Below are 14023 nucleotides of genomic sequence, written 5' to 3' on the forward strand. Positions count from 1 at the left end.
AATGTTATTGCTGTATGGTGTAGTAAAAGAAACTGCAATTTAGTGTCTTTTTTTAACATTAACATTAACACAAACAAAACTGGAAATACTGCTAATCCATACTAACTAAATCAGATTCAGAAAGAGGAAAATCACTACCACGGTAAATCATTCAAGATCTTCCACTCCTGCTGAATCTTCTTCATCAAATCTTTTCGGCGCCGCCCATTAACAAGCATCACATAGTTAGGAAATTGAGAATTTCAATTAATAAAATAATGTGAAGATGAGTAATAAATTGCGAGATATACCTTTTTCACGTCCTTATCTTCCGCTGCATAGTGATGATCTGAGTAATCTTCCACAGTATCAAATTGTTTAAAAGATTTATATCTTACGTCAGTGTTCTCCTCTAAAACAATGTTCTTGTCTTTCCTTTGGCTCTCAGACGCAGGTTTGTCTAACCAAGGAACAGTAGCCTCCACCCCTGGTGGTAGATCCAAATCATCAAATTTAGCTGCCAGGCCATAATTGTAGTCATTATCAATCATGTCATCATCGTAGGCATAATATTCATCTTCATTTTCATCTTCATTTTCATAATAATCATCATATAAATCAGAAAGGTTAGAATTAGAAACTTCAGCATCTGGTTCCGCACTGTTCTGAGCCTCTTCCAAGGCATCAGATTCCAAGACATTATCAATACTAGAACTCATAAAATCTTCCGAAGAAGCATCCTGCAAGAGAGATTTTAGATATCATATAACCATGTCAAAAAAAGTACTACAATAGTACAAGTCCATAAATGACGAAAGATATAAGTATATCTGCACACCTGCACTTCCTTTTGACAATCAGTATCATACACCATAGGTTTCTTGTTTTTACTGACCAAGTCCAAGCTGTTCTTGACAAGGATCTCACCTGTCACTGGCTCATCATATTCATCTGTGACAGTCTACAACAATAAACAAGAAAAGGTACAATTTGATAAGCCTGTGACTATGGATAGCAAGTTTAGTTGACACAAGAGGCTGAAAGCTTTACCAAATTATTATTTCTCAAAATATCAAGTGTGATAGATTTATGGAATAATATCAGCATGGACATAGAAGTTAAGTAACAACGTAAGAACAAAGTTAAAGCTACAATCCTAAACACTCTAGAAAGGCTGACTTGGGTGCTTCAGTAACACCTGAAACCCTAGCATGCAACTTAATAATAGATACTTAAAGTGATTATCCAACCCCATTAATATTGTCAAAGAATTTAGATGCGAAAAAGGAAATCAAATGTTTAAAGGGCCACTTCTACTTCTAGCTCGTAAAACTAAACATTTGTTAATACTTAACACTCTCTTTAAGTTTAACCAGTTTTCTCACTCGCAACTCCTAGTTACCCCCTATGTTTAGCACTTTACATGAAGAAGCTTACTTTTGATCATTCACAAATAACTACTTCGAGACTATCTTTTCAATCATCAAGACTATCTTTTCAATCATCAGATCAACATGTGATCTTGTTATGGGTTTAAACTGCATGGGTTTGGATATGATACTTACCACATCTGTATCCACATATGAGTCACGAATACAGTTATGGACACAAGATATGCTTCAGCAAGAAAATACATATATCCATATCTGCCATAATTGAAAACTGATATAGATAGTATATGATAGAAACAGTTACAGATATGATTCGAACATGAGCACAAAACAGATAAGATACAGTTATAAGAACAAAAAAATATTTAATTATTCATTTTTCACTAAATTGAATAAGATAACTTGAACATTGTAAGAGATTCCCTACAAATATTAAGCTGTCTTTATGGTCTGAATTTGTGTCATTTAGATTTTGGTATTACCCAAGTATCTAATAAGTGAATCAAGTTTGAAGTCAGAAAGGAGCACTCCAAAACACTGCATATCAACATAATTGTAGCACTATTATAAGGAAATTTAAAATGAACAGTTTTGCGTACATGATAGAAAAAGTTTTACCAGCTCAATATTATTTGAGAAACTGGATGTGTAGAAAGATAAAGTTCTTTCCTTAAAAAAAATAGATCACTTTAGAAAAAAATTGATTTGCATATAAAGCTAAAGTCTAAACGCAAATAGGTAACAAAGCCCCGGATAGCCATCTTATACAATATGATTATATATTGTTGGGAACTTGGTAAGTGTATGGTCTGTGTGCTCTTTAGCTAATAACTTGGAAACTGTGCAGATTGTGCGCTTGTCAGTAAAGCTATGAAATCACAAGGGCTTGAAATAGTTAAGTGCGTATGCAGGCTGGCAGTACGTTAAAACACCTGTTCACATTCTCACTGAATATGCAGATATCCGAATCCAGTATCTGGAACAATACCGTATTCGAAAAAGTATTCAATTTAGAGCATTATATGATATCCGAATCTGTATCTGTGTCCCACCAGTTTAGGATTTTAATATCCAAATCTGCATCCGATTTGGATATGGACCCAGATTGGATCAGATATATGTGGATCCGCACACACCCGTACATATTATGCATCCAAGTTCTATAATTGGAGAAGCAGCCTATATTTCCTGATCAATTGTGCTAAATCCAAGTTCTCATATTGCACTTGATTCTACGAAATATTTTATTAAGTTTAGCTCCCACCACTACTTCATGGACTCAGTGCTCGCTAAATTACTTGAAGCATTTTCATAATGTAATGTGAGTATTTCATTAATTAATGTATCTAAATAAAATTTAGGTCTTGTCAAGAGCTTAGGCTATAAGAGAAAATTAATGTATCTAAATAAAATTTAGGTCTTGTCAAGAGCTTAGGCTATAAGAGAACCTAAACTCAACTAAGAGGAAATTCTTTGTCTTGTCAAGAGCTTAGGCTATAAGAGAACCTAAACTCAACTAAGAGGAAATTCTTTGGAAAGAAAGACGTATGTAAATTCTGAAACAGTTAAGCATCAATGTTCAAAAAAGAAATATTGTGGATTAACTATAGAGACACAAGATGAAGGAGTTGAAAAGAAAAAGGTGATCTAAGAAAAAGCTTTTTAAGTTTTGATTGTGGGTGCAGCGAGAAATTTAAGAAAATAAATACTTGAAAGAAATTTGTCACTTGCCAATAATTTTTGGAAATTTCAATGTTTCACGAACAACCTTCCATCAGTGTGTTTTCGCTGTTCTGTTTAGTGTTTAGAATTAAATTTTCAAACCTTACAGCTCGACTGAAAAATTATCAAGCAAGCAGAAATATGGATTGAAACATACAAAAAGAATTCATCTCTTCCAATCAGTCGCTATCTCTTCTCTCACTTGTTCTCCCATGTCTTTCCAACTCTATCAAGCCCCTTTTCTCAATTCAAACAGAGAAAACAAATTCTAAAAAGACTCTGATCAATATTCAACCTAACTGTTACCCTTTTCTCAATTCAAACAGAGAAAACAAATTCTAAAAAGACTCTGATCAATATTCAACCTAACTGTTCCAAAGTAGATTATCTCACCACAACTACCCCCTGTTCAGCAAAATGAACATCCCATCCCAGTAGAGTTAGGATGCCAACAGTAGAGGAAATAATGGGGCTGGAATTATGCATACGAACCGACACCAGAATAATCTAAGGGTCATGGTAAGTCTAAAATAACTAAGCAGTTTTGCAAAATCAAAACAAGGAAGATTTATCTCGTATCAACTATAGAAAAAACATCAACTACTCGATGGCCATCTTTGATTCTGTAATTTTTTTTTTCACATAAAAATGGCATTTTTACACAGAATTAAAATCAAGAGTAACTTGCAGATTACCCCCTCTCATCTATACGTGCCATTATCAGCGTCATCCCTCCACCCTAAATTCTTATTGTAAGAAGAATAAGTCGCAGAAAACCCCCTCTAAGGTATGGATGAGGGGGTTATCTGCAATTCACACCGTAAACAAAAAACTTAACCAAAAGGAAACCAATTCACATGCTGATTCTTAATCAATTTCTGTTAGAAAGAAACATAGACACTTCTGAAAGTGCACTTGTTCTTCCCTCTTCAGTTGAATTATAGTCTGTCAGGAGCAAAGGTTAAGACAGCTGGAATTGAATCAACCTGAGGGTGCAGTCGAAGAATGAAGAAGTGGTTGGACTGATACGCAAGGGTTGAACTGACAAGGGAGTTTTATGCAAAACTTTCAGAGTTCCAGAACTTGTAATAAATACTAGTAGTGGCTGTTTGCTGTTTTTCATTGTTTGCTGTTTCTTTGCTGTTTGCTGTTTTTCTGTTATTTCTGTTATGCAAAGGTACTGTTGGTGCACGTGCACGGAAGGGAATTGAACTTGTATAAATGGGAAGATGTAAAGGAAAATACTCAGGTTGTTGGATAATAAAAATCTTCCATTCTCCTTCCAATTACAACTGATATTCACAATTCTCTCTCAAATTTATCTTCATTCTCTGTCAACTTCTTCTCAAGTTCTCCAAAACTCTCAGTCATGGCCAGAGATGGGCTCAGAAAGATGAATCGGGGTTCAAGAACCTCACAAATGGTATCAGAGCAACAAGAAATCGAAGCTGGAGCTGATGATTTCTTGAACGATCAGGAAGAAGCTGATGCTGAAGAAGTTACTACCGATGAAAGATTCACTAGATTAGAGGATGCAGTCATGCAAATCAGTTCCTCTCGTCAGCAACAGGATGATAACATTCAGAAACTGTCAGCACAGATGGGTGAATTCTCTTCCAAAATGGAATTCATGATGCAGGAGATCAAGAATCTCAAGAACCCTGATCAAAGAGTTCTGGGCACTGGAACAAGAGGGAATAGGGATAATTCACTCTCAGCAGCTGGCGAATCTAGCAAGAGTGGCCATGGTACTGGATACCTTCCTCCACATCGAAGGGTTGCTGAATTCATGGGCGAATTTCCACCTGTTTACAGCTTTGGTAATTCCTCAACTCAAAGAAATTCTTTCTTTAGCAATCAAAAACTAGTCCAACCCAAGTCATTACGATTGGATTTCCCCTCTTTCTCTGGATCTGAGAATGTTATAGCTTGGCTAGAACAAACTGAGCAGATCTTTGAATATTATGAGATTAAAGAGGATGAATGGGTTAAGGTCTGTTCTTTCTACTTAAGGGATGAAGCTTTACAGTGGTATAGGTGGCTCACTAAGAATCTTGAAGATTATTATTACTGGGCTGTTTTTAAGGAAGAAATTATAACCGAGACAGCAAATGCTGTCTCGCGAGCCTGTTTTCCGCCAGCAGTTCATAGAGGCTATAAATACCCCCCGAAGGCCATTTTTGAAAGGGGGGCTGATCATTTTGAGCACTTCAGAGCAGAGAGAGCAGAGAGCGAGCAGAGTTCTTGATCTTCCGGCAACTCCTTGGAATTGAGCTTTGACTTGATTTCAAGAAGAACGACTATCTTACCTCGATAAGATATCGTTTCAAGTTCTCACTTCGATAAACGAAGTCAGAATCATAAACCCCTCACGATTCAATCAGAATCTGTGATTTGGTGGTCCACGAGTCAAAGCGCTCCCGGCACAGGCAAAGATCCCACGAAAGCAGTGATCCAAACAACTTTTCATTTTTTTGTGTAAAAGAAGTCTTATAAAAAGGCTATCTCTTTTTTTTGAATTTATTGTAATCGACTGAAGATATAATGAATTCCACAGCAAAACCAACTTTTGACGCAAACAACCACATTCACTCAAGGCTTTTGAGCGAGTTATAACTCCTTTTGAAGGGCTTCCAACGATTTGTTCCTTTGGATGGTTTGATGTGAATTTCCAAGCTTTAGGTGGTTCAACTTGTTCTTTAGCATTGGTGCTATCTACATCCTTTTGAACTTCTATAGAGGGAGTGTCATTGATTTGCAACAAGTCCAATCCTCCCTCAATATCATCATCATCATCTTTCCTAGGCAACACAACTTGAGAGCCAACATTAGTCTCATCAAAAGTAACGTTTATAGACTCTTCAACAATGAGGCTTCGTTTATTGAAGACCCTATAAGCCTTACTTCGAGGTGCATAACCCAAGAAAATACCAACATCAATTTTGGAATCAAATTTATCATGGTGATCTTTTGTATTTAAAATAAAACATTTGCAACCAAAGACACAAAAATAACCAATGAAAGGAGTTTTTCCATAATAAAGTTCATAAGGGGTTTTCTTAAGCTTTGGTCTAATCAAAACACGATTTAAAACATGGCAAGCCGTATTGACGGCTTCCGCCCAAAAATATTTTGGCAAATCAAAAGAATTAAGCATAGTGCGTGCCATCTCTTGTATGGTGCGATTTTTCCGTTCAACAACACCATTTTGTTGTGGTGTTCTAGGAGCGGAAAACATATGAGTTATACCATGATGAGCACAAAAATCATAGAAAAATTCATTTTGAAATTCACCACCATGATCACTTCTTATTTTAACAACTTTCAAATCTTTTTCATTTTCAATCCTTTTAACATGATTAGCAAATTCTTCAAAACAATCATTTTTCTTAGCAAGAAATATTGTCCATGTAAAACGAGAAAAATCATCAATAATCACAAAAACATAGTGTTTGCCTCCAAGAGAGGTAACACGCATAGGACCAAATAAATCAAGATGAAGTAATTGCAAGGGTTTAGAAGTCGATACCTCATGGATGGATTTGAAAGAAGACTTTGTTTGTTTACCTTTGGCACAATCCTCACAAATTGTATCTTTTATGAAGTGCAAGTTAGGTAGCCCTTTCACAAGATTCTTCTTAGACAATTTTGAGATTAGCTCCATATTTGCATGTCCAAGTCTCTTGTGCCAAATCCAAGGATTTTCATCAATTGCCGCAAGACACTTTACATCTTGATTCACTAACTCATTCATCTCAAAAATGTAAACATTAGACTTGCGATTTGCAATGAAAACAATTTTTCCATCCATACTAATGATGCATTTGTCCGGTTTAAAAGAAATATCAAAACCTTTATCACTCAATTGACTAATACTAAGAAGATTATGATTCAAACCACTTACTAAATAAACATCTTCTATTATGGGTGAGGGTTTCTTACCAATGGAGCCAATACCAACGATTTTGCCTTTCTCACCTCCACCGAAGGAGACATTGCCTCCTTCAATCCTTGATAGGGTTGCAAATAACTCTTTGTTGCCCGTCATATGATGTGAGCAACCACTATCAAGGTACCACATCTCCTTACGTCGTTGCCGCGACGTTCCCTACAAAAGAAGAAGATGAAGGTGTAGTAGCTTTAGGTACCCATGTCTTGGGTCCTTGGTGGTTAGTAGTCTTGGTACCTTTGGGTACCCATATCAAACCATAAAAATCTTCATTGTCTTTAATTCTACAATGAGTAGAAATGTGTCCATGTCTCATACAATAGGTGCATACAAAATTTCTTTTGTATGTACGAATGTTAGAACCACGAAACCTATTTCTACCATGATGATTGTAGTTGGCATAAGCATGAGTGGGTCTAGTCCTACAACCCTCAATTTCTAATTTTTCAATCTTTGATCTTAGTTGCTTATTCTCGAAATCGAGATCTCCTAGCAATTCATCTTTAAGAGCAAGAGAGGTTGTTAGTTGTTCTAGCTTAATATCACAAGAGGCATGTAATTTTTTGAAAGAAGAGTATTCCTTAGACATTCTTTTAAATTCAAAATTCAACTCTTCTAAAGCCATAGCTATATCACATTGCATATAGAAAGATTCACTTTCGGCCTCGGATATTACCTCATGTTCATTTGCCATGAAACAAACATTTGGGTCATGAAGAGCCAATGTTTCCCAGTTAAAGAAGAGGGTAGGTACTGATATCATTTTACAAAGTGACCTGCCTAGTTATGTGGAAGAAATAATTGATGAACCTGAAGCTATCTTGGATAGAAGAACGATCATTAAGGGAAATCATTTGGTCTCTGAGGTTCTGATTCAGTGGAAGCAAAGGCCCCCAACTGATTCAACTTGGGAACCATACTGGGACTTGGTGAAGAGGTTTCCCACTTTTGACCTTGAGGCAAGGTCAAATTTAAGTGGGGGGAATTGTCAGGAGCAAAGGTTAAGACAGCTGGAATTGAATCAACCTGAGGGTGCAGTCGAAGAATGAAGAAGTGGTTGGACTGATACGCAAGGGTTGAACTGACAAGGGAGTTTTATGCAAAACTTTCAGAGTTCCAGAACTTGTAATAAATACTAGTAGTGGCTGTTTGCTGTTTTTCATTGTTTGCTGTTTCTTTGCTGTTTGCTGTTTTTCTGTTATTTCTGTTATGCAAAGGTACTGTTGGTGCACGTGCACGGAAGGGAATTGAACTTGTATAAATGGGAAGATGTAAAGGAAAATACTCAGGTTGTTGGATAATAAAAATCTTCCATTCTCCTTCCAATTACAACTGATATTCACAATTCTCTCTCAAATTTATCTTCATTCTCTGTCAACTTCTTCTCAAGTTCTCCAAAACTCTCAGTCATGGCCAGAGATGGGCTCAGAAAGATGAATCGGGGTTCAAGAACCTCACATAGTCTAACCTAACCAAACTGAAAAGGCATAAAAAATCTATAAAAATCTCATCTTTCTCCTCCAAAATTCCTCAATTCCGTCAGAGATCCACGTATATCCAACAATTAACAAAATAAAACCTAATTGAAGAAAACAAAACCCTAAAAATCAACGAAATTATAGAAAAGAACTAACGCTACGCTGACGCTTCTGCTGGTTAGAATCCCATCCACCACAGGACAGCATTGAAGAAGAAGAAGAGTCATCCATGAAGAGATGATGCCTGCAGACGGAAATCGCTAGAGATAACGGCCGCAGTTAACGGAGAAACAACAGCCAATTGAAAGAAAAAAGGGGTTTTTTTTATGTTACTTGTTGCTGGAGAGGGTGGAGTCGGAGTCCATGCAATGGAGCCGGGGACACAATGTGATTATCGGGTCGCGGATCCGATAGTGCGACAAGGGTTTTTGAGAGAGAGATCGGAGTTTGGGGAGCGAAGGGGAAAAGGGGAGCGAGAAAGGCGAGAGAGAGAGAGAGAGAGATTGAACGGAGACCCAAATTCGAAAGTACTTCCTCTCTCCTACCCCTTCTCCTCTTGGGGAATATATGCGGGTGCGAACTTAAGGGACTCGAACCTGGACTCGGAGTATCGACGCCGACGAGGACTTGGATTTCTATTGGGTGGGACCCATCCGGAGTTTATGAGAGTTCGATCGTCTGTGAGTTTCTTTTGACGATTATCAAAATACTGGTGAGGATTGTACTTTCGAGTAAACGGATCCGATACGCAGCAGATTCTATGTCATCGCTAGCAGTTAGGATTACTGGTTTCCTGGGGATCACAAGTAGTGATTATCTTTTTAAAACTTTTAAATTGACACTGTTGTTGAGCAGTAGCCAATGTTTTTTTTTACAATGATCGTGGGACGAAGAAAACTATACCTATACTATTTATAAAAGGAAATATGAACGTCAAAACTTTTAATTTCTCAAAATACTTCTAACTTATTTAATAATATTATAATCTAATTAATTAATTAATTACGCTAATGAAACATAAAGAGATAATATAGTAGCCTTCCAACATCCGATAAAGAGATAATATAGTAGCCTTCCAACATCCGATAATTTTTTGTTGTAGTAAATAAGTTAATTAATTAAGAATGAGAAAGTAACATAATTTTTGTTACTTTATTAAAATATTTGCCGAAGTATTGTTCTCCACCAATCCACTCTTATAAAAGACAATTATGGTTGCACGGGCCCTTCCCTCTAATGACCTTCAAAATTATATAGTTTTTTCTCCATCTAATAAATATTTAGTTTTACATATTCGGATCTATCTCCAATTAAACCATTCAAATTCCAATCTATTCACACTAGGCATTAAAACTCCATCTATATTAGTTTCCACCGAAGAGAGCAAACTCACAGAAAACAATGATAAGAGAAGTGAGGACAATAATCATACGAGCGGTAGAATACATCCCAATAACCCGATATATTTTTCATTTTTTTTCACTTAACCCTCAATAACATTTGGCAAAAAATCCTAAATAACTAAAGTTTATGATTTTTATATTTTTTTTAGAGATTTTTTTATAATTATTATAATTTTCAAGAGGTTGATTGTAATTTTTTGGTTTTAACGGGGTTTTTTCTAATTTTTTAGAGAGGTTCTTTATACTTTTGATATTTTTTGAGATTTTAATTTTTCTAGGGTTTTTGGTAATTTTCTAATTTGAACATTCTCTTTTACTATTTTTCATGTTTTTAGGGCACTATTTGCAAATTTAAGATTTTTAGGGTGCTATTTTTCATTTTTATTTTTAGGGATTTTTTGTAATTTTCATATTTTTCATGTGTATCTTTGAATTTTTAAAATTTTAAAGAGTTGTTAATAATTTTCAAATTTTAAAGGGGTTGTTTATAATTTTTGGATAAAGATATATATATGATATATCTGGTCTGCCTCTCCTCATCATAAATGGTGCTGCAAGTCCTCATGGCTCATCACTCACCGACCCCTTCAGTCATTCTCACATCCAATCAAAGGTGACTCACCCATTACAGTAGGTGACACCTGTAGAGACATCTGCCGAGTCAGCTGCCTGCCTAGACTTGGCCACAGTTATCTTCATGCCTTTCCGATTTGCTATAAAAGGGAGCTGCATAGTATGAGGTAACTTATTCTGGGAGGAAGGCAACTCTGAGCAATTCCTCTCACTATTTCTCTTATATTTTCCAACTCAAGTTCAAACACTGATTTGATCATCAGAGGAACAACCGGAGAACCCAACTTTGCCCTCTTACAATTACTTCGCTGTGTAGCGGAAGTAAAGCGATCTCCGAGACAGTCATTCTTGGGGAGTTTGAGGACCCTAACTCTACTTTAATTTACAAATAAACCCCTTGTTTGATAACCGGCATCAACAGTTTGGCACCCACAACGGGGCCCTGTTATTCTTCTTCATACAAGATGTTTGGTTTTGAGCGTCATAATTGAAATTTCGTCCAACTCCCTAAAGAATCATGTGCAAGCTAGGTCACTCAGGCCCAGTTGGAGGAATCCACTCAGAGGATCACTCAGTCTTTTCAGTAGCAGCTCGCTACTTTCACCAATGAGCTCCTCAGTCGAATTCCTCCCCAATAGCCCACCACATCATTTGTTCCTCCACCTCCGACAAGCCAGCCCTTTGTCCCTCCTCTACCTAGGTACCGCGCGCAGGTCGGACTACAAGGAGACCAAGCTGAGCACACCTCTCCCCCGCCTTGCTACCAAACTCGCTTTACAGCCCCTTCTCGACAACATTAGCAGTACATAAAAACAACAGGGGAGAGTCCTAGTTTCGGTTATGGTAGCCGAGAGTACACCACAGGGGTGGCCATCGCGTAGACTCCGGCTTCCTCATAATGCTCTATGTCCCTCGACGACTAAATTTGCATCTGGATATTGACTGGACCTTCAGCCTAAGCACTGATGCCCAATGTGCGGGGGAATCACCCCCCCCCCCTTATCGACAACATCATGAATGCTACTTGTGACAAAATCAAGATCCCTCGTGTGGAGAAGTATAAAGATGAAGGAGATTTATTTGAGCATGCTCAGAATTATTATGATATGATCATTCTATAGGCACCGGAGTTGATCATTTGTAGGTTGTTTCCCTATCACTTTATCGGGAAGCGCCAAGCTATAATGGAACTCCTTGCTCAAGAAGTCCATCAACATCTTTGAGAAGCTCAACTAGAAGTGTGTGCACCACTTCCTAGCCAACACCAAGTCGAAAGTTGCCTCCCATGTTTTAATGTAGATGAGGCAAGAGGCTAGAGAGAGCTTCAGGGACTTTTTCAAGAGGTTTCAGGCTAAAAGACTAGAAGTCGATGATCCTGACAGTGCGGTCGCGATGTCTGCCATCGTGACAGCCCTGGAGAGCAATGAGTTGGCTAACTCACTAGTTAGGAAACGAGTAACCAGCTATGAGCAGCTAATGGCTAAGGCCCATGGGCACATGGATGTGCAAGACGCCTGAGCCTACAAGAAGGCGGGTAGGGCAGCTAAAGCAGCGGCAACAGCAACAACAATGTTATCGATGCTGAGACAGCGACAAGGACCAACCCCTTGCCAAGGGAGGAAACAACAAAGGGTCCCTCCAGAACCGACCCCATACCAAACAGAGCCAACAAGAAGGATCTGAGGAAGGGGGTTGCTAAGAAGCCGGCTTACCTCAGCAGAGATGTTGGCATTTTTTCATGTCTAAGCTCAAGGCACATAAAATCCCCGAGGTAATTAAATTAATGTTACTATCTTCAAACAATATTTTTTTCCTCCTGCATATCTATGTGCATATCTATGTGCAGCTTTCATCGATCGATCATCATCGACTCAGTTAGCTTCAACTTAAAATACCTTACTACCTACTCAAGGTAAGGCCAAGGCGCGTCATTGACAAAAACCCTTGGTACCCTATTGGGGTAAACACAATATATGCCTCGACTCAATCGGATTATACTCAAAAGACCTTGGCACTTACTCATGGTCAGACCAAGGCACGTGATCAACAAAAATCCTTGGTACCCTCCTAGGGTAAAACCAAGGCACGCCTCAACTCGATCGGCTTCAACTCATGAGTAAAACCAGGGCATATCAACTCGACCTACGTCGGCTAAAAGACCTTGACATCTTCCTATGCCCAAGGCACATACCCTAAGACCTTGGTGTCATTGCGAGTAAATCCAAGGTGCGAGCCCGAGTCGTCTCAACCCAAAGACCCAATGGATACTCAAAGGTACGCAGTTCAAATTAATAAAGGCAAATATTTATACCTAAAATGTTTGCAGCAAGACCTTGGCATGTTCATAAGCCCAAGGCACACATTTTAGAATCTTGTGATCATATTCAATAAATAAGGCATGAAGTCAAGTCGCCCCATTTGCCGTAACGGCTAGGATGCCTCAACCCTATAACAATTATGGACTCAAGCATGAGACAAATGCAAGCAAGAAAGATACAAAAATTGAGAAGGCAAAAATTTGACTTTCTATTCATATATCAAAAAAATATTTACATCGATATTTACATCGGTAAAATAAAAAGTACATATACATGAAGCCTTCATGGAGATCGACTTGGATCCAGAGTAGGACTGGGAAGCACGGAACTAGGCTCAGGAGTGGGAGTCGATTGAGGAGAAGCAGGGGTGTCCTCTTCGTCTTGATCACCCTCCGGCTGGGTATCCCAACTATCCACTTCAGAGCCTTCTGCCGACTCCTCACCTTCCTCATCCTCATTCTTCACATCCACCACTAGCTCGCCTCCTTTCATCTCTATCTCCTTCAAAATGTCGAGGCAATTAGCGACCTGGGAGGGGTAATGGAGACGGTCCGAGCCCGGTTAAGACTCAAGAGGGATCTGTCGTAGCAGGAAGTCAATGATGACTTTGCAATCTAGAGCCACTTCTACCTTGCCTAGGGGGCTATCTCGGCATTTCTTCACAACTTCCCCCCGATAGGCCTTGGACTCTAGAAAAGCGAGGCAAGCTTGTGAAGATTGGACCTTAGCGACGGATCACTCGTGTTGCTCAGCTCGCAGAGCAGCCTGGACACTCTCCTCCCTAAGATCCTTATTAGCCTGCTGCTGCTCCTCTAGCTTGACCTTAAATCTCTGAGCAGCCACGCGATCCGTCCGAGCACATTCCTAAGCATTAAGCCTATCATGCTTCTCGACCTCGACCTCTTCAGACAGATAGCTAATCCTGTCATCCCGCTCGAGGATGTCGTGCTGAAGGTGGCCGACTTCCTCCTTAAGCTTAGCAATCGTAACCGACTGCTTTGTTGCAATGCGCTTGGAGCCCCTTAGTCATTTTCTATTGAGTCTCCAACTCTCAGTGCCACTTCCTGTCACTCTGCTTCCAGGCGACCAGCTCGACTTCCATGACAGCAACCCGTCGCTTTTCTCATAAATGCACCTCGAAAGTCGCTAACCGACGATTGTTCAACTTTCACCCTTACTCAGCCAACCGAGTTTGAATGAAAGGGAGCCA

The 14023-nt window shown here is 38.7% G+C and overlaps 1 protein-coding gene across 1 annotated transcript; it reads right to left on the bottom strand.

The window, feature by feature from the left end:
- LOC109846256 lies at positions 243-9249 on the bottom strand. The gene is made up of 4 exons (XM_020415480.1): positions 8853-9249; positions 8676-8763; positions 818-940; positions 243-719 (listed from the first exon to the last, which is right to left on the bottom strand). Exons 1-4 carry the CDS (start codon positions 8882-8884, stop codon positions 243-245), a joined length of 720 nt encoding a protein of 239 aa, XP_020271069.1. The 5' UTR covers positions 8885-9249.

Source organism: Asparagus officinalis, chromosome 6, assembly GCF_001876935.1.
Source record: "Asparagus officinalis chromosome 6, Aspof.V1, whole genome shotgun sequence".
Taxonomy (NCBI): domain Eukaryota; kingdom Viridiplantae; phylum Streptophyta; class Magnoliopsida; order Asparagales; family Asparagaceae; genus Asparagus; species Asparagus officinalis.